Source organism: Notolabrus celidotus, chromosome 20, assembly GCF_009762535.1.
Source record: "Notolabrus celidotus isolate fNotCel1 chromosome 20, fNotCel1.pri, whole genome shotgun sequence".
NCBI lineage: Eukaryota > Metazoa > Chordata > Actinopteri > Labriformes > Labridae > Notolabrus > Notolabrus celidotus.
The window spans coordinates 10,179,637-10,200,930 of NC_048291.1; the positions used below are offsets into that span (position 1 = coordinate 10,179,637).

The 21,294-nt window shown below is 39.5% G+C and overlaps 3 protein-coding genes across 7 annotated transcripts; 1 reads left to right on the forward strand and 2 right to left on the reverse strand.

Annotated features, from left to right (window-relative positions):
• Window positions 1-10: 10 nt before the first annotated feature.
• On the reverse strand, window positions 11-11,059 carry gga3b (golgi associated, gamma adaptin ear containing, ARF binding protein 3b). Its single transcript, XM_034712111.1, is given in 18 exon segments — window positions 11-2,095; window positions 3,348-3,458; window positions 3,582-3,751; window positions 4,251-4,528; window positions 4,618-4,757; window positions 4,840-4,922; window positions 5,173-5,340; window positions 5,343-5,420; window positions 5,537-5,662; window positions 5,756-5,837; window positions 6,445-6,582; window positions 6,745-6,825; window positions 8,027-8,130; window positions 8,226-8,349; window positions 8,432-8,530; window positions 8,621-8,696; window positions 8,771-8,855; window positions 10,840-11,059. Coding segments are annotated over 18 exon segments (2,121 nt in total). The 5' UTR covers window positions 10,907-11,059; the 3' UTR covers window positions 11-1,984.
• On the forward strand, window positions 11,028-13,826 carry mrps7 (mitochondrial ribosomal protein S7). Of its 2 annotated transcripts, none has more exons than XM_034712115.1 (5): window positions 11,028-11,157; window positions 12,353-12,544; window positions 12,628-12,691; window positions 12,790-12,957; window positions 13,050-13,826. In XM_034712115.1, exons 1-5 carry the CDS (start codon window positions 11,114-11,116, stop codon window positions 13,269-13,271), a joined length of 690 nt encoding a protein of 229 aa, XP_034568006.1. In that variant the 5' UTR covers window positions 11,028-11,113; the 3' UTR covers window positions 13,272-13,826. The 2 variants fall into 2 exon arrangements, with proteins under 2 accessions (XP_034568006.1, XP_034568005.1); XM_034712114.1 differs by lacking the exon at window positions 11,028-11,157 and adding an exon at window positions 11,422-11,486.
• mif4gdb (MIF4G domain containing b) lies at window positions 13,503-21,012 on the reverse strand. Of its 4 annotated transcripts, none has more exons than XM_034712118.1 (6): window positions 20,901-21,012; window positions 19,975-20,094; window positions 17,951-18,060; window positions 17,510-17,665; window positions 17,313-17,405; window positions 13,503-15,201 (listed from the first exon to the last, which is right to left on the reverse strand). In XM_034712118.1, exons 2-6 carry the CDS (start codon window positions 20,051-20,053, stop codon window positions 14,974-14,976), a joined length of 666 nt encoding a protein of 221 aa, XP_034568009.1. In that variant the 5' UTR covers window positions 20,054-20,094; window positions 20,901-21,012; the 3' UTR covers window positions 13,503-14,973. The 4 variants fall into 4 exon arrangements, with proteins under 4 accessions (XP_034568009.1, XP_034568008.1, XP_034568007.1 ...); XM_034712117.1 differs by having other exon boundaries at window positions 20,794-20,988; XM_034712116.1 differs by having other exon boundaries at window positions 20,758-20,987.
• Between the last annotated feature and the right edge of the window lie 282 nt (window positions 21,013-21,294).

Consider the following 21,294-nt stretch of genomic DNA (forward strand, 5'->3'; position numbering starts at 1 on the left):
AAATCCAACATCCTTTGAAATCAATGTTTATTTTTCATGCAGCGAACACATGGCACATCATACAATATGTACACTCCTCCCAAATCTACAGATCACAAGTTCACATAACTTGTCAAACAACAAACAATAAGTACATTACATTTTATACTATGTACATCTAACACAAGTCTGTACATCCGACATCACGATGAGTCAATGACGACCAGAGATGGGGTTTAATGGAGGACAGGGTGGACTGGTTTATGAAAGTTTCCTCACAGCACAGTTTCACTTCACTTCACAGCTGCAGACTGCAAAGTTAAACCCTTCTCATATGCTTTCCCTTTCAAGCTGGTTGAAATTCAGATTTCTCAGTTTGGATTTTCAAGGTTCAGTGATGCACTGAAATACTGACAGAATAAATAAAATACCGATAGATGACAACTTAAAATACAGAATGAAAATATGGATACCAACTGCTGCAAATCTGCCATAAAAAAAAAACAATCACATGGAAAAAAAACAAACGGTTGAACTCTGGCTCAAGTCGTAACGGCGTGTTGGATTAAATGGTAAAACGTAAAGTGCAGTTGGTCACCTTAAATAACACTATTTAACTTTGTTGTTCAACTTGTGCAAAATGGGGCTAGAACATGCCAAACGTCTCAGAAATAATAGAAAAAAATCAAAGATCCTACTGCAGTGATGACTTTAGAACATTATTTCATACACAATGATTTACACATGAGCTCCATTCTAAGACTTTTTCTGGATACCATTCCCAAATTGATGGATATATTTGAAAATAGTAAAATAAGCCATTTCCAGGGGTTTACCCAAGATGTTCTCTCTGTAGGTGGTTAATCAGGTAAATTGGAAATTTAAAGTTAGAATTGACCTTAAGGAACAAAAAAGTTACTTTACTTGTTCAAAACTCAAAGGACGAGGCTGTTTCAGCTTGTCAAAAGCTGATGTCTAAATCAGTAGATTTGAAGCCTTTTCCAGGGGTCCTTCTTGGATGAACTTCTTCCTGAGTTCATCAGCTTCATCTCAAACTTGTTGAAAAGCTAGTAGAGATCTCAAAGAGAAAAATGTCTTTGGTGGACGTACAAAGCTTAAACAGTGTGCCTACAGTGGTTCATCAAGGGTTGATGCCTTGCCATGACACAGGAAGTTGCTATTAGGCTTTCAAAATTCCTCAAACTTTTCATTTTTAATAATAATCCCTGTCTGACAACATCTACATGACAATATTCAGTGTTTGCAGTGGCACCGACTACTGGTAAGAGCCAAAACATTGTGCGACATGTTTCAGTGCATCAAACTGTTTGTCTCACTTCATTCTGTGTCGAAAAAACATGACAACTCAGAGCTGCTATAAATGTTATGTGTCTGATATTGACAACAAAATACAGCATAGTCTGTAAGTCCTAAAATGCACAAAACCATCTAGTCAAGTATGTTTTTCTGTGATCGGTAAGAAGAATAAATAAAAGCACAACCATTCTCTCTTAAACTCTAACAATTTATATGTTAATTTATTTGAAAAGACTGTTAAATTAAAGGTTATTTATCTTCAACGACTTTAAGTTTGAGGTTAGTTTCAAAATCTCTGTTATGCTGCTTGAATGCACTGAAGATGCTCAACTATATCTCTATAGTGCATTTAAATCTATTGTAATCTTGGAGCCATCTATTTGAATGTTTATCTCAGCAGCACAGATCTGTAAACATCACGGCCATCTTAGTTTCCAGTGTATGTTGTTAGTGTGTTAGCTATAAGCAGAGTAGTATACAAGCACTGTATAAATGAAACAAGGTCCTCACTGCTGGGAAAAGGAACAGCAAAGAAACAACTATCAGGAATGTGAAGCAGAAGGGTTGAGTGCGGCTGAATTCTACCACCTTCCCCTCCTTCCTCTCTGGGGTGTATGAAACCAAACACACCTCTTCATAGAGAATGAACCTCCCCGTCCCTGCTGAGTGGTAGCAGACTGACACACTGCTATAGGTGACCCCAAATCTCCTGCGGGGGGAACTGGTCCACCTCTCCCACCTCGTTGCACAGTCGATCTCCGAGTGTGAAGGCCAGCTTGTAGCGCAGGCGCACCCTCTCCTGTGAAGACGTACATGAAGATCTTTATTAGCATCAATCCACAACTTTCTCCTGAACTACTGAACAGTGTGAACTTTTGTTGTTTGGCAATCTAATGGAGGTTGGAATCTCTAGAGGTCTAATGTTAATGGTATGATAAGTTTGTATGTCCTAACATTGTTCAAGAATAATTTAGACTGTCAAGATTTCTTGTCATACCATACAGAGCCCCTGAATTCCCTGAAGTGAACAACTGTACACACTATAAATGATCTTTTTTGCACGAGTTATCATCTCGTGTGAAAAATATAATTATCTTGTCGGAACAAATTATTATCTTGTGCACATGATATAATCTTTGTGTGGGGAAAAGATAATTATATTGTGCTAACAAGGTAATAACATGTCCCCACAAGATATTATATTGAGGGCATCAGACAGTAACAAGTTCCCACAAGATAATCATGTTGTGCAAACAAGATAATTCAATTACATAGTATATCATTAAAGTATCTTTTTAGAACAAGACAATAATATTGTTCGTAGAATGTAATTATGTTGTGCGCACAAGATAATAACTTGTTCCAGCAAGCTAATTATGTTGTGCAAACAAGATAGTTCAATTACATAACATGTTTTATAGGTATCTTGTTGGAACAAGATAATTATATTGTGTACACAGGATAATAGCTTGTTCCCACAAGTACTTTAATAATATTGTGTGCACTTCAGGGGTTCTGTTAAAACAGGGGATACTTACCCTTTTTTGTAAGGTAGAAATATGCTTTCATAAGCAGTCAGAATTACAAACACTGTCACAAAAAACTGTTACCAATGCATTTTTATTGCATCCTACATAACTCAAACTCATCTAAATGCAAAAAAAGTTAAGACTACTGTTTTATTTAAGGTACTTTAAACTATGCAACTTTAGAAATACAAGTTATACAGGCCTTCAGTGAATGGGGTGTGTGAAAGACAATTACTGTCCAACTGACTTTAAATATTATTTTCTCCATCACTGGTTTGACCAATATCTTACCAATCGTTCTTAATGTGCTCTCTAAAACTCATAAGAATGAACAGGGTTGAAAAGGCAACTGTTTTTTGAGTCTAGAATAAAAATTTAAAAAAACTTTTTTTTTTCTTAAATATTTCTAGAAAATTATGCACTCATATATCTACAAAATACTAATTTCACTGTACAACACTGTATTGATTGTCTCCCTCCCAGCCCTGGTATTTGGGGTTTAGTAGTTATTTCGTCACCTACCTTTGTTGGATTGGCCAGTAACATGATCTGAGTGATGGAGGCTGGAGGGATAATTGGATTGAATGCTGCCAGATCTGTTCCTGAAGGAGGCTGCAGCTTCACCTTCATTGACTGTAGGATGATGAAAGAAAGGAGTCAGCAATCAGCATTGTTCATTTATCCTTCAATTAATGGTTAAAGTCACATTGTTTGAGGACTGTGTTTGATTGCAGAGGTTGTAAATATGTGTACCACCTTGGGGACAGCAGCTTGCAGTACCACACTGTGAACAGGCTGGGGGGCTGTATTGAGCATGGACACCACCATTACCAAAATGTCCGGCCTGCCGGGGGGGCAGTCAGAGGCAAAGTTCAGGAGCATCCGAACACCGTTCTTATCGTAGGCCGTCACAGGAAGCACTTTACCTGAGAACAGACAGGGTATAACCAATCAAAAGGAGACATAGATGTGGTCGTGAAAGATATTTGTCTTGGAGGACCTTCCCAGTCAAAATCGACAGCAACATTGTCCCTAGCTAACATCGACTGTGGAGTACCACAGGGCTCCGTTCTTGGTCCCCTGCTCGTGTCCTTCTTCATGCTTCCACTATGCAGTGAAATCAATAAGGACTATATTTTCTTTCAACATTGACATCACAGGCACATATATGGTTAGGGTATAGTAATCCCAGCTACCATAACTATCTCAGGTTCTGTCCCAAGAACATTAAATGCTAAATGAAACTCACAAAACTTTCTTTAGTTGAACCAAGGTGAAACTGTGGGTGTAATTTAGGATCTTGATGTTCTATTTTCTAAGCAGTGTAATTTTACTTTCTTTACTGACACGAATATTGTTATCCGTCTATCTTATACCCCCTAAAGCCCATTACTTCTGTGCTTCCTCCCTCCTCTCTGTCCTTACTGGGTCTAATTGCCTCCAAAGGGACGTGGACATTGCTCAAGGAGATGTCTGCTGCTCTGGCCGGGCTGCCCTGGAGGGGAGGGTGGCAAGGGGACAGGGAGCGGAACAGCGGGCTGCCCGGAGCTGAACTCAGGCTCTGTGCCTTTGTGTAGGACAGAGCAGGAGAGCCGGGCATTACACCGTGGAAAAGAGAGGATGAGGAGGGAGAGCCATGCGCAGGTATGAGGGGGGGCACTGCTGCAGGCGATCCAAAGCTGCTTCCCCTTCCCATCATCTGGCTGTAAAAAACAAACAAAAAAGAAAACGTAAATGGAAAAACGTTTTTACATGATTCAAAATGTAAGACAAACTGTAGATGCCTCTGTACCTCTTGTGTTCTGGAAAGCCCATCATGGCCAGGTCCTGCAGGTTCTGCAGACTGTTTGTGGCAGCAGTTGGTTCCGCAAGGGGTACTGCTGGACCTGAGCAAGGTACACTCCCAAAAATATCAACACTTGAAGCTGGAGCCTGCAGAGGACATGTTAGGACAGACTCATGTTTAGACACTGACAAATAAGTGATAGTTCAAGCAGATCCGGATGATATGTACCTGCATGGAAGTCCACTGATTGGACAGTTCACTTAACGTGGGTTTTGATTGCCTGCTCGTAGAGGTAGGGGGGTCGTTCAGTCCTGCAAAAAGGTACAGCCATTCATAGCTCAAAAAGAGATCGTCGTACACCTTTAAATCTTTGGAGAAACTGATTTGTTTTGACAAAAGTTGGACATTTTGACAAAATTGCTTAGTCGCCCTCTGCTGGAGAGTTAAAAGAGAAGGTTTATAATAATCTGACATCCAGGAGAGTAGAATCAGGAGCCAATCACATTCCTCAAACACCCAAAACAAATAAAACACTGATCTGTAAAAATAGAGATGTAGTACCCAAAGACAGCAGCTCATCATCCAGCAGAGAGAGTGAAGTAGAGGCCTTGTCGAGGGGTGGATGACTCGGGCTGCTGCTCTGACTACCACCAGAGCCGAGCAGGTGTTTGGGAGGAGGAGGCAGCACAGGTATGGAAGAGGCTGTGAGATCGGTGGGGATGGAGTTAGAGTAGCAGGGAGGGGCAACAGGCTGGGGGGACTCGGGGTGTCCAGGCCAGCGAGGTCGATCAGCGTATCTGTAGTGTCTACTGTAAAACAGAGAGAGAAAGATGACTTTCAGCAGGTCATTTATGGCGCATTACATCATGTAAACAAGGCGGTTGTGTCTTTTTTAAAATTCCAAACTGTGCAAAACGTCGCTCACCATTTTCACTTTGACCAGCTGAAGAAGGAGGCTCTTCACTGTCACCATTAATGGGCAGCCCCTCCACTATCTTCTTGTAGGAGTTGATGACCCGAGAGAGGTCATCACTGGCCTGCAGGATGTCACCTGAGGGGTTACAAATCAGGGATTACAGATTACACACAATACAAATATTAAAATGTAGAGACTTGTGCTTAAAACAGTAACAAGCTGACAAACCTAAACTGGTGTCGTTGTCCTCTGACTCGGTGGCCATTTTGAAAGCGGAACGTCTCAGCTTGTCACAGCGCTCGTACAGCTCCTATGAGGAAAAACATAAGAGGTCCTGAACAGCTGAAAAAAATCTAGTTTCTGAAGAGTAATTGCCTGAACTAGAGAAATTATTCAGTTTATTGACTTTAAATCAAATTGGATAGATATCAAATGACATATATTAAAAAATACTGTAGAACACAAACATTTTTAAGAACATGGCTATTTTCTGGTATCTTAAGGCAGATGTGAGACACAACTACGGCTCTTTTCTGTGTATCTAAACTGAGATCATTTGAGTGAAATCACAACTACAGGGGACAAAAAAGGGGGACAAGTGGTGTTTGTGCTCTTCAATTACTATTTATAAAGTTTAACATACATTATGATATGTTGGTGTCTTTTTAGTAATGATTCTTGATTACAGTCAAGTGTGAGCTGATTGGCTCAAAACCATGACGGGTGTTTAAAACAGTCGACGAAAATATAATCAAAATACGTGTGCCTATAAACTTACATGATGAGATTACATACTTTAACCATGAAATTGCAGTGTGTGTGTGTGTGTGTGTGTGTGTGTGTGTGTGTGTGTGTGTGTGTGTGTGTGTGTGTGTGTGTGTGTGTGTGTGTGTGTGTGTGTGTGTACAGAAACACACCTTAATGATCTCCTTGTCAGAGTCTGTGGAGCTGTCTTTATTGTAGTGCGTCAGCATCTCCGTCAGCAGCTTGACGTTTATGGTCACCTCCTCCAGAGTGTTCATCCGCTTCGTGACTTTGTGCACTCGAGCCTCATCCTGAAAAAAGTGACAAGACTGACAGTGCACAGTATGCGACACATTCAAATGTTCACGTGGATGATGACACAAACATTTTTGGAGGACAGCTTTGAAGCATAAAAACTTCAGCAAAGTAGTTTTGTCTAACTGTGTTAGATATTTGAAATATCCTCAAAGTACCTCTTTCACCATGTTTTTGATGAGCCTGTTGGCCTCCTGGAGGTCCTCTGGGTTTTTACTTCGCAGAAGCTCAGCAAGAAGCTGAACACACATACACAAGCAAAAACAGACAAATAAACATCAGTTTGGATTTGTGATTGCAGAAAACATCATCTACTAAAAATACGGGACGAGGTTTGACCTTTAGCAAATAATTTTGAAACCCTTTTTTGATGCTATCCTTCGTTTTCAGGGAATTTAAATTATCAAGAGCCAAAGTAGAGTTGAAACTATTCATGGAATTTGTTATAAGTGATCAAATTAAAGAAAATCCCAGAGCAAACACCTTGATGACTGATCTTTGATAATAGTAAGTTTCACCAAAAACATCAACAATTTGCCAGTACCAGCTTCTTAATCTAAAATGAATTGCTGGTTCCGGACAGTAAGTTAGACAGAAAAGATTTGCAGTCTATGGGCTCTGGGCCATTTTGGCGAGCCTTGTCTATACTCTAGACCAGGGGTTCCCAAAGTGTGGGTCGGGAACCCCTGGGGGGGTCGCAAGACCCAAATGGGGGGTCGTGAGATGTCTTCTAGAATGTTACTATCTTTAAGTTATCTAAAATGTATTATTATTATTCAGTCTTGTTTGTTGACCTTGTTTTCTTATGTTTATCTTCCTTTTTGTTTGTACTGTTAATTATTATTATTTCTTTTTTATTATTATTATAATTTTTTGTATTTTTGTATTTCTTTATTTTTTCTTCTCTTTGTTGGTTTTGTATCACTCATATATAATTTGTTAACTTGTGGTGAACAAATAAATACTGAAAAAATGTAATAAAAAATTTGATTGGCAAAAGTTATCCAAAAATAGTACATTTTACCCATTATAGTAAAAAATATCGACAAAAATAGTAGCTAAACTTGAAATAAAACCTTGAAAATAGAAAATATGATGAGTTTTCTGCCTTTCTTTTTGCCAGATGACTCCTAAGTTTAGGGTTAGTGAACAGTTAATTATCAAAAGCATCAGTAGCAGTAGGTTAATTCATAAAGGCACAGGAAACCAAGCCACATGCTCATATAGGTAGGCATATCTTCTGCAGACTAGCTAAATGAAGCCACATTAAATCACCTCGAGGGACAGTGGGGTTGGCGAGTCTTTGACACCTATATTTTGGGGGTCACGGGCTGAAAAGTTTGGGAACCCCTGCTCTAGACATTTAAAAGACTTAACAGTTCAATTTGAAAACATGAGCAGAGTAATGAATAGTGAATGTATCTTCCTTCAATCCCTTACCTTGCCCATGTCTTCATTGTCAAACACAGGATGTTTTGGTCGAGTTGGTGGAGAGGGAACCAGCGTCCTGTCCAGAGGTATCTCCGGGTCAGTTGTTACGAGGCCTGAAGAGAGCAAGGTCTGAATTAATGAGCTTCCTTAATAAGGGAAGAACTCTCCTCAAATGAATTATTTATATATATTTATAATCTCAACACACCCTCTCTCCTCAGAGTCTGGTAGGCTTCACTGATCTTTACTTCATTTGGAAAAGCCACCGTCCAGCTGTACAGCATCTCCACAATCTTCAACTTCACCTTCTCAGGAGCAGTTTCACCCATGTACTGGAAACAGGAGGTGATTTTAAAGGAGGCTGTGCAGCAGGGACATACAATACGTAACATTAATTATTTTACGACTGCTCACCTTTGGAGACACGACTTTAATCAGCTCATTTAAAAATCGGTACTTTCCGACTTCATTATGAAACCTTCTCCCGCAGTTCTTCATGCACGCCTCCAATACCTGCATACAAACAGTCACGACTCATCAAAAGTGTTTGCTTTAGTTGTTAAGGAAACGGTTTGAGGTACAGTATGTCAGAGTGTTTCTTACCGTCAGAGCCTGAAGAGCTTCCCATTCTTGTGGAGAGTGGATTTTGTGGACGAGCAGTGTTACAGCTATCTGAGGACTGCAAGAGAAAGATCATGATGAGAAGGGAACCATGTTTTCAGGCAATTGTTTATGTGCTTTTGGTAGACCTACCCTTCGAGTTCCTTGTTGATCTGATCACAGAAGCCTATGATGTACTCCCAGTCCTCCTGTCTGTTTGTAGGGTGGGTGGCTTTGTCTGCAAGGGACAGAAGATTACATATGTTTAGCTGGTTTGTTTGCTGTGTAGGATACAAGAGAGCAGAAGCAGTTTTAATAAATAAACAACAGGTTTTGATGTCTTACTCAAAGACCTCTTGCATTATTTGGATGCAGTTCCTCTGCAGGTATCTGTGTTCTAGTTTTTAGCAGTCATCAAATATTTTTAAACGGAATGTTAAATTCACAAAATCAAATGAGTTAAATTGTGCATTAACCAAAATGTGCAGGAGCATTTATCAGAATCGTACCAATGTGCTGGAGATACATAAAAGATTATATTGGCTAACTGTGGAGGCTAAATTAAAATCACATCTTCTGTCATTTATGCAAACTGTTATATGGAATAACACACCACAGTTCTTTTGTGATAGACTCATATATTCTGGTTTTAATCACAGGTATACGACACGTCATGTGAGCACTGGTTATTATCTGCTAACACCAAGTCCTAGAACTAACTGTATGATGATTTCTGTTCTTTTTAGAGGTTCCTCTGCCTGGAATCAACTCCCCACTAATACGAGAATGATCAAAAACAATTTTTCTTTTAAAACAAATGCTGATGAATAGACTCATAGACATTGTTATGTAATCACTGTTTTGAAACTTTGTGTTTTATCAATTTTTGGGGCCACGTGTTTGTGACAATATTGTTTTTGTTTCCATTATTTTATTGTTTAACTTGTTTATTTTGCATTTTCATTTTTGATTTTTATAATTGGCTGCTATAGCATTTTTGTTTTTTTGGATAATGTGTGATTTTAAATTATTGATTTTCTTATTTTTGTTTTGTTGTGTGGACCCCAGGACGACTAGCAACCACACTGTGGAAGCTAATGGGGATCCTAATAAAGAATAAAGAAGAAAAGTTATACCTTTATTTGCATTGGTTAGGACACAAAGATAAAAATAAGATGGAACATTTACCCTCACATCTGAAATGAAAGAGTCAGAGAGTATAGGTGCATTTCGACCAAGAGTTCTGGGGTCTTTTAGCCCCCAGAACTACTTTACCCTGAACTAAAAGGTTCCTCTGTCCCCATTGTTGAAGTCCCAGATAGATTGTGCAAATCAGGCCAGTGACGTATGGAGAAAAAAAAAAAAGATTTCAAAATATTATTTAATCTAAATAAATAACTAAACTAGTATGCATTCCCAGGAACTCCCTCTGTGTTTCAATAACTGTGTAAACTCCACAAACACCATTACGTTCAGCCGCAAGTCCCAGGATCTTTGAAAAGTACTACCCCCAAAGCAGGGGCTTTTCAGGGGGAGATTAACTACCCCTGAATTAATGTAGACCCTTGTTCCTCCGATCGAAACACACGTAGTTCAGGGGTAAAGTCCCTAGTTCCAAGGTAAAGTTTCTGCAGTCGAAAAACGCCTTATGATGTTTTTTCTGGGGACATGGAGACAGAGGGACATCACAGACAGGGTGCATAACGAAGGTAAAGGCTTTGACAGGTGTAATTTGAGATTTCTCAATTGCCTCTTGTTACATTTGCCTGCTGCGTCAAATGCAGATCACATCCTGTTGTCATCTTGCCACCACTGAGTCTTAACAATACAATGGCTGTTCTCAACCTCCCTCATTATAATGACTGGTGTACATCTCTTTGTATTGGCAGTGCTGCTCACTCATTCACACAGTGTTTCATCCAACAGCTGCATGTAATAAGCTCTACAGAAGGACAACTCCCAGTACAGCTTCAACAATCACTGCACACACAGAGCTGTCAGTGTTTAATGTGGTCCACACAGTGTGCATTTACAGCTCTCCACCCATCCTGCTAATGATGCAGACATTTACCTGTCAACCAGGACGCTCAGTTGGCTGTAAATCAGTCTGAAACGCGCTGACAACGTCAGAACTGACGGGATTTACAGCCCTGCCGTCCTGAGAAATGAATCTAGCTTATTATACATTTTATTTAATTCATAAAACGGGATTAAACACTCACTGAGCCAAGATTCAAGCGACTCCCCTTCCTGGTACGCCATAGCACATAAAACATCGCGTGATGTCATCAACAGCGTGTTGCGCGAGAGTAAAAAATATTATTAAAATTATCTTTAAGAGCAAAGAAATCCAAAATGAACCATTCTTAAAAAAAAATAAAAATGTTTTTAATCAATATATTACAAAAGAACCCTTTATGTTGATTTCGCGACTTTTGAGAAGGCATGTGCTAGGGATGTTACTTCCTGGTCCTAACTGACACTCACATTTTCAACATGGCGGCCTCCATCTCTGGTTTGCTTAAACCTTGGACACCAAGGTAACTGTATTTTTTTAGCAGAAAGAAAACATAATCAGTGATGTCGCTCGCTAATTGATATTGGTGTAGCAATGGCGGAAGTCACTGCTAATTTAACTACAAACTATAATGTAATGGACGTTGTAACGAAGTGAACGAGCGCTTATGCTAAAAATAAGCTCATGTGAATGTAGCAGCGAAGTAGCGAAGCTTTTAACAACCTTTCCTTCATAAACTCAGTTATTTTAAAGACACTTCTACTTAATAGAAGGGGCAACCCTAAGTTATTGATGGTAAAGCATGGAACACTGTGTTTACTCTCCCCTACAAATGTATATTATCAAACAAAGGTAAAAAATAAAAAAAAACTGCTCCCCATACTACCAAACGTAATTATTCAGTCTGGCTTTTATGTACAATTTTATTACTTACCTTTTACTGTAAAATTGATTTGAATGTTGCTTTATTATTTTAGAATTTTTAACTTTTATCTTATTGTTATCACATCTATTTTTATTTATTTATTTATTAATTGATTTATTTATTTTATTTATCTACTCAGTTGTATTTATATTTTTACCCTTAGTTTTATTTTCAACTCTTATCCTTACCCTTTTTCAATCTATTAATTTTAAATATTTGTATTCTTAATTTTAATGCTTTAACTTATTAACTTAATTATTAATTACACATATTTTATTGTTGGTGTGCATTAGTCTCTATTTTATTTTATGTTATTTTAATTTAAATTTGTAGTTATATTTTTATCATGTTGTTTGTTATTTTCCCCTAATATGTTTTGCCATCGTTTTATTTCTGCTTCTTTCTTGTTTTTCAATCGCTATAAAGCACTTTGGGTTGCATTTGATTTGTATGAAAGGTGCTATATTAATAAAGCTTGATTGATTGATTGATTGATTGATTGATTGATTGATCAATCAACTCCATTTGAAAAGTGTTCCTTCCTTGTTTAATAAATTCCTGATGGAAACACATCCACGTCCATTTTTTGTCAATGTGTACAGGTGACAATATTTAAGGCAGATTTTCAGTTAGGTCTTGGTGAGAAGCTGTACTTTAAGAGCTTCTCCAGGAATGAGCAACATGCCATTATTAGAATCTAAGCCAAATTAATTCTTTTTTTTTTGCATTTATAGAAATATGTTACTGAAATATTTTTGCATTCATGAATTCAACATGCATTTTTGGTTTGCAGAGTGTTCCTGGTGAGATGGAGCAGATACAACCCGTACTATCTGGAGCCAGAGATCAGGAAAGAGGTGTACAGCAGACCGGAGACGGAGCTGAGTGCTGAAGAGAAGGAAGAGCGGGAGCTCAAATCGCTCAGACCCATCAAGGCAGCACCCCACAGCATCAGCAGCTCTGTCTTCCACGACCCTGTCATCAGGTAGAACAATCCTGCAAATGCTGCTTTCACTGTTTAGTGAGATCTTTACACTTCAGGTTCTCATTTTCCTCTTTTCTTTTCAGTAAATTCATCAACATGATGATGAAACATGGGAACAAGATTCTGGCCAGAGAGATCATGACAGATGTAAGAGAGCAAACATTGTTCACAGTCTCAAAGAGAAGTTCAGAAGTTATAAACCTTAAAGCGTGGAAAAATCTCACTCTTTGTCTTCCTGTTTCCAGACTCTGGAGCAAATCAAGAGGAAACAGGTGGAGAAATACCACAAAGCTCCCGAGGGAAAGAAGGAGGAGATCGAGTGTAACCCCTACGCCATTTTCCACCAGGCTCTGGACAACTGTAAGCCCGTTGTTGGGCTGGCCAGCATCCAGAAAGGTGGAAAGTACTACCAGGTGAGTGAGGACTCAGATCTGTGCTCTTTTCGTTTCAAACTTGTGGCAACAAATGAAAATTCTAAATCAAACCGCCGTCTGTGTCATCCTAGGTGCCCATCCCTCTTTCGGACAACAGGCGGCGTTTCCTCGCGATGAAGTGGATGATCTCCGAGTGCAGAGAGAACAGACACAGACGTACACACATGTATGAAAAACTTTCCCAGGAACTGCTGGCAGCCTCCGTGAAGGACGGCAACGTTATCAAGAAGAAGTTTGAGCTGCACAAGATGGCTGAAGCCAACAGAGCCTATGCTCACTACCGCTGGTGGTAGAAAGAGGCTCATCGGGACTGAGACTGTGGACGGATGCTGTGTGTCACAAAGAGTGTTGAATCTATTGGAGGACACATGTTGTTGCTTTTGTAAATAGGACAGGGGAAAGGACTGCGCTGTAAGAAGTGCTGTAGGACAGAAAGGAGGAACATGGATGGATTTTTTTGTATGAAGGGATTGTGTTGGGTATAAATGTGTTGTTCCCTAACATACAATAAACACACCACTGAATTAAGGAAAAATCCAGGTTTATTAGAACAAATAAATTTGCATTTAATAAACAACCCAATCATAAAAATGGAACAAAGTCATGTAAAAATGTAACAGTTTAATAAAACATAGAAACAGATATTGCAGTCAGTTCTGTGTCCTGTCGGGAATGTTAATGTCTACAGCATCCAAACTGAGTTATTCACACGTTGCCTCTGTGGGATCACTTTAATACAGCATTCAAGTACCTCGCCTTACTTTGTTTTTGCAAACTCTATCGGAGTCAAATATCAAAGGTTGTGTGTAAAATCTTAAAACACAACGAAAATACAGGATTAAAGGAGATGCAGTAGATAATTTCCTTCATCCTGATCACAGCAGGGCTCTTAATGAAATACCACAGATGTTTTCTTTCAGGTTGATTTGTCTTAACAATTTGATATTTGGCATTTTTTACAAACAGCTTCAACATCAACTCTTCAGTTAATGTATTCGGTCTGTCCTACTCTGTGGCACAGCTCCAGCTGGCAGAGATTCAACAGACATAGCTCAGCTACATGGCGGTGTGAGAGGTGGTAGAACCTGAAATCTACAGAGAGGAACTTCCCACAAGCGCCTTACTCATATCTGATCTGTGTTAAGGGAGAGGGAATACAAACGTCTCCTACGATTGTAGAGAGTAGCTGATTACAAAGCTCATGTGTCCTGCTTTTCGTGTTAAACACAATGAAGAAATCAGGGAACATCTGACTCCTCGATCAGTAAAATAATGTTTTACTTTCCAACTTTTTCCATCTCTTGGCGTTCTACTCGCAAGTTTAGCTGCAACACAAAGAATAAAAAAAGATCCCTGAAACAGGACAAAATGCTTCTTTTAAAAAAAACGCCGTAACACAAGAATCCTATCAGAAAAACTAGGCAGAAAATTCCTTGGAACAGCATTTCAAACCTTTGAAATTCTTCATTTCTATTCTAAAATATTCATCTAATGAAGTAAGATAATGTTTTGGAATTAAATTAAAAAATTGGTCACACAATAAAAAGTAAAGCAAAGACCAAAATCAGCATGTATCTGACTGGAATGTCCGCTCAAGCCTTTTTGGATTTGGTTAAAAAAGAAGTTGGACTTTGAAATGTCTGAAAACAGGAATGTCTACAAGGTATTAAAAAACAACATAAAAATATCTTCAGCTTCTTTAGCTGTTAGCGAACTTACGGTATACCTGAATGTGGCTAAACCTCGTAAACATAACTTCAACTCCTTGTGAACTATTGCACATTACACATCCAGGGCACCGCGTCTCCATTAACTCTTCCCTCGGGGAAACACCCAGCAGTCTCTTTTTGATCAGTCTTTACAGAACCCTTCACTGATTAACTGGAGGTCGTCACTCTGTTTGGAGATTGCTGGTTTTATAATCCGTAGAGGAGGTATCATTCAAGGTGCTCCAGGGTTGGCTAGCGCACCTGAAAAACAGCCACTCGAGACATCCTAGTCGGCGATTTCGCTGTAGTAGTATTTGTGGGCGGTGCTGCTGAGCATCCAGCCTCCCGCCCTGAACTCCAGGATCTCCAGCAGCAGCAGACGGGCCATGGAGGTGAGGCCCTCCTGGAGCAGGAAGCCGTCTCGCAGGAAGAAGAACAGCTCGTCCATGCGCTGGATGTTCATCTTCTCTAGCTGCTCACCGATGCGATGCAGCTGCAGCACCAGGCAGTCAACCTGCAGAGAGAGGCGGGGAGATGTCAGAGTCTCACTGGAAACAAACTCAGATCTTAAGTGGCACTTCCTGACATATTGTCAGCCTTGATGTGTGTCTGTTTCTGACAGATACACTTTTTGTTATACTGGTTAAAACGATCTTTATGTCCCGACGGCAATCAATACATAATGTGTTCTTAAAAAAAAGCGAAAAAAAGCTGCTATCTACAGCCGGAGTAAACCTGGGAAAACACCAGCCAATCACCGCCTTTAGGGTCCAAAATTATGAAACCAATCAAATCCTGTCCTACAATTCTGCCCGCCTCCTGCGCGTACGTTTCCCCGGCGTGCACTCCGAGTCCCCGTCCCCTGCCTCTGCTCCCCCTGACTTTATTTACTGCCCCTCTCGCTCGACCTCGGGCCTGTCCCCTCTGACCCGATGAGGTGCTTTGCTCAGGACTGTAGTCCAGATCAGAGTCTAAAAAGTTCACACAACGGGGGCTCTGACGAGCAAAAAAATGAATGACATTTAGTAAATCCTACAGAAGTTTACATTGTAGTGTCCGTCTGGATGCTGTAAGGATGACGATCCGATTCGTGAACACGTTGAGCTTTAATAACCGGTCACTGTTGGCCATGATCACGCCAACCAACAAAGCAACAATCAATGTTTGAATGAATGATAAACTTCTCCTCTCCTCTTTCCTCTCTCCAGCTTGCACACTCTACACCTCTCCTGATGCCTTCACTAACTGTCAACACTGTAGGAATTAAGAACATCTACACTGAACACGTTTAACAAACAGTAGAGCTGTTACAGTATTATAGCTTTTCACCTGATATCGTGTCAACCAGTACAACTGGATCATGCTAGCATGACAGTTGTGAGTACAAACAATAACCATGTTTGTTTGTGTTTTTAACTATGATATTGTTTTGGTGAGGACCGTTTTTTAATCAGTCACGATCATATGGTCACGAATCAGCGGCGCTCGTGCATGTGAGCGGGGGTGTCGTTTTGGAGGAGCGCCGTGGGGAGGGGTTAGATGGAGTGAATGCTACATTCAAATTTATGCTAGTTTTCCGTGACTACCAACCCTAGCTTTAACTGAAATAAATAATAATAATAAACTTTATTTATATAGCACTTTTCTTAACAAAGTTACAAAGTGCTTCACAACAAAAAAATGCAGAAAACTACAAAGCATATGAAAACAGTGCAGACTAAAAAAAAAAAAAGAAGCAAAACAGGACATCAGAATGCAGAGCAATATTCAAGATTTAGGGGTGGAGAAATGCCTTCTTATATGAAAGGTTTTTGGTGAGGATTTAAAAGCATTTTGAACTAAGTCTGTGGAATGAGGTCTGACTGATACCTGTTAAAAGTGCATTACAATAATCTAGAGGAGACAAAATAAAAGCATGGATGACTTTGGACAGATCGGAGGGGGAAAAGAATGATCTTATTTTGGAGATTTGTTTGAGGTGGAAAAAACAGGATTTAACTGTATTTTTGAGTGTTGAAGCAGAGATCAGAGTCAAATGTCACTCCTACATTTTTGACTTTCAGCATGATGTTAGTGTACAGGGGCCGAGTTTGTTATGAAGAAGGGTGGAAGAGTGAGAATTACCAAAAATGATGATTTCTGATTTGTCAGGGTGGAGCTTTAGAAAGTTATTGGGCATTCAGCTTCTGATGTCTATGAGGAAATTGAGTAAATGATCCAGGCTGTCTGGATTATTGTGTTGGACGGGAACATACAGCTGTGTGTCATCAGCGTATGAATGAAAAAAGCGAAGTTACAGTCAGGAAACAACCTAAGATGAAATTCTGAGCCCTGAAAATCAAAGCATTTGGTCGATAAAGCATGGAGTGAAGTTGTGCAATGTGTTTTACCTATGATGGGCTTCATGAAAAGTCTTAGATCTACATCTCTGAATTGCACTTGTACACTTAAAGTGACACAATTTCCCACGGGCATGATAATTCATCACATCAGTATTGTTGTGTAAGCGGGAAAAAAGGACAAATTAATAAGCTGGAAAAGAAGACAAATATTTTCTCGAACAAGCATTTAATAAAATAAACGGGGGAAAAAAAGAGATCAAAATAAGTGAACACTGTGCCTCACCTCTTCCTCGTTCATCAGAGCGTCTGGTTGGGCCAGCCTCAGCAGACAGTCAAACACAGGATGGACCAGAGCAACCATCGGCACGTTGTTCACCTGAATATAATGAAATATGTCACATTCTTTCATTGACAATCATTTAACAGTAGGAGAAAATGCCAAAGTTCGAAACTTCTTAATGTAAAAGAACTGTGACGTACTTTGAGGTAGTCAAAGATGTTACAGATAAACGTGACGTAGCACACCCACTCCTGTAGCGAGCGCCCCCTCGTCTCCTCGCGGTCCTTGAACTCCTGCTGGAGCCGGTTCAGCAGGTTCCTCCTGAACACGTTCCCGTTGTTCTGCTTGGCCTCGGCCTGGCAAGAAGGGAGGTCAGGGAGAACGTGAAGCATGGACCAAAAGTCAGGGAACGAAGTGGAGCAGGTAAGGTGGCTTAAGAAACCTCCTGCGGCTCGAGTGTCAAAAAACAGTTAGGCATTAATAAGTTAAGAGGATTTAGAATTTGGTTAAAGAGACTCAATCAAGATATTTAGGTCCTGCTCTGGTTTCTTAAATCCTTCTGCCCCAGTGATGTTCAGAGTCATGACCAAACAAACTTTAAAAAACAACAACAACAAGCAGCTCATCAAACTGTGCACAACCTGAACGATGGTGTAGCAGATGCGCCCGGCCTCTTTGCTGAACACCTGGTCCTTTAGAGACTGATCCATGATGATATTAGACACCTTCTCCAGGTTGACTGAGCTTGGATCTGAAACAGGAGAAAAAAAGACACTGTAACCATTGTTTGGGTGGATTAAAATGTTTTTTTTATGAGTTACTGATCAACTGTCAGTGTATTATTCACTGTGGGAGATGGTCAGCACAGCTCCTGTTTGAAGAAGCCAGCTTAAGTAAATTTACTGAAGTTAACAATGCCCTTCTTTGGATGAAGTTTACAGAAAAACATATTTCAAAGCCACTTAAACGATGTCCCAGCTTAATTCAATAAATCACTTCAACGTGAAATACATATTTGTATTTCACTTATTTTTTTATTTCTTATAAACACTCCCAGCTGGATCAATTAAGCATTTCTGATTCTGATTTTCAGCTTATTTTCTGGGTGAGACTGTCTTGCATGCACAGGGATGCAGAACTTGTACATTTGGGTAAACCTAAGAGGGTGGTCTGCAGAGGGAGGCTGGTAAAATGTCTCAAAAATACAGCATACATTTTCAATTATGTGCTTTAGTTCAGATTTGTTTGTTTTTTTACAGCTTCTTGTGCTGATTGGCATCCCCTTGATATGATAGTGTTCAGCCCCTTTTGCAGTCAGTGATGGTAGAGTCAGATAGGGTGGAGTGTCCCCAGTTCTTTTTAATCCCCACACTGATGGTTCATCCCTGTGACTGGAAGCCTGTTATACTGGGTGCATGATTGTTAACAGTCTAATGAGCCTTCTTATGCATGCAGATGACCTGGCTGTGTTCAGTCCAAGTAGTGCGGGTCTCCAGTAACTCCTGATTGAAGGTTTAGTGTATGGTTTAGAACATGATATCAATAAATACAGCGCCAGTAAAGTGCCACGTTGATCTGTCGCACTGAAGAAGATAATAATAATAATAATAATAATCATAATAATAATAATAATAGCTGTATTTGTAGAGCACTTTTCAAAAACCAGGTTACAAAGTGCTTTACTTCGGCAGCAAAATAAAACAGGCAGATCATAAAAACACACAAGTCAAGATAAAGAAATAAAACACATTTTAAATAGATCTTAAGATAAGATAAGATAAGAAAGTCCTTTACTTGTCCCACAACGGTGAAATACAAAAAAATCCCCTAAAAGAACACTAAAGGAATAAAGTTATTTTAAAATATATTTTTTGAGAAGGTTAAAATAAAATAAAGTCAAATAAAATTCAGATATAACCCAGGTAGGCTCTGCGATAAAAGTATGTTTTAAGAAGGGATTTAAAAGAGCTCACTGACTCAGCAGACCTGATCTCTTCGGGCAGATGGTTCCAGAGTGTTGGACCCCTCAATGCGAACGCCCTGTCCCCTTTCGTTTTCATTTTTGTACTAGGAATGCACAGTAAACCTCTGCCCGAGTATCTCAGTGCACGCGTCAGCTCGTAGGGTATTAAAAGGTCTGCTATATAGCTCGGAGTGAGTCCATGTAGAGCTTTAGAAGTAATCAGTAAAATCTTAAAATAAATTCTAAAACATACAGGGAGCCAGTGCAAGGAAGCTAAAACCAGAGAGATGTGGTTGAAGAGAAGATGCAGACATTTCCTGACTTTATATCAGCTGATGATCATCCTAATGTCTGTGATAGGGTCAAATATCTGGGTCACTTTTTATAGGGAAAAAATGACTTATGATGTTGATATTTACAGACAGCACTGTAAGCTGTATGAACAAGTAAACATGCTTTCATGCTGGTTTAGTTTGTGTTCAGATTATCCTCAATTTAGCTCGAGTAAACATGTTCCAAGCTATATAGAGCATTCTGTTTATTTTGTTTTGTTGTTGTGTGTATATTGATACTTTTATATAATCTGATTGCTCTGTGTGCTTTTGCATCTTACTGTGTGTATTGTCCTGTCTTTTAAACATACTCTGAGGTGGACATTAAGTTTAAATTGAATTGAATTCCACACTACCCCTACATGCAAACCTTTCAAGGCTGTCTTCAGCAGCATCTGTGTATCTGGGTCAAAAGCCTGGATCCTGTAATCATCCGAGGAGTTCTCCATGATTGTTGATAGCACACAAATGACTCCTGGGAGATGTCACTCTGTGAGGATAGAAAGAAAAAAACGTATTATTTACAGAGCTCATTGTTAAAACACCTCTGGAGTATTTAATAGGTAATGCAAGCTTTTCACTAGCATGGTTCTGCTTCAAGCCTGGGACACAAAATACAGACAGACAGAAAGAGAGAGAGAGAGAGAGAAAGAAAGAGAGAGAGAGCACAGAACAATGTGTGGGACAACAAAAAGCAGAAATCCTGAGCTGTCATCAAACTGGCCTCTCTTTCACTGGGGGATAGAAGGGATTACATGTGAACACTCAGCTCAACCAAGAGGTCACCCACTATCCCAAACCATCAATTTAAACAAACTATAACGAGTCATAATTATAAAAAGTGAAAACTAAATAATAAACATCACCTTCACGCAGATCACACGTTACTCACGTAAACGTAACAGGTAGCGGTAACGTTAAAATGACCGTTAGCTTAACCTGAACCCACGTAAGGTTAACTTTTTTTATACTGTCCATAGGTAAAACCACAAAAACATGTTACACTACAAGTTGCTTCGTTTGGACGTTAAAACACCACTAGATAACATAAATGAGCTAGTTAGTGTTCTTTGCAATTGCTGAAACCAAATGTTAGCGTTAATGATGAGACGACTTAACGTTAGCGTCAACTTTACGTCAAACCTACATTTACCTTGCAACCGCCCGTCAAAAGAAGATATTTACTCACTAAGAGTTTGTCGTCAATCCGAATGAAGGCAATCACTTACATTACAAAAAAAATTGAGGGAAAGCTCTAAAATGTGGGATAAATCTCTAAATATACACTGGTAATACCAATTGAGTGGCTGTAAGCGGACGTCGCACTGTGACTGTACAGACGCTTAAAGATGAAGTATCACGTCAAGATTGATCCCCGTGCTGAGCTGTTTAGAGGCACGGTTACCCGTATGTAAGTTACTGCGTGTTTTAATGACGCAGTTACACATCTTGTCGCAATATATCTGCTTTGGAAGGTGGAGTACTGATGCATTCAGGTGCTCCTTGGATACTCGGAGTTTCTATATTTGGATGTCTCTCCGCCTCATTAACAAGTTTTAAATTGTAAAATAGATACATTTAATTATATTGTTCCACTACTTAAGTCAGTAACTACTATTTCTTCAGATTTTGTAAATTATTTTGACTTGAGTGTGCGTTTATTAGAGCTACCCAAGATAACAGATATTTT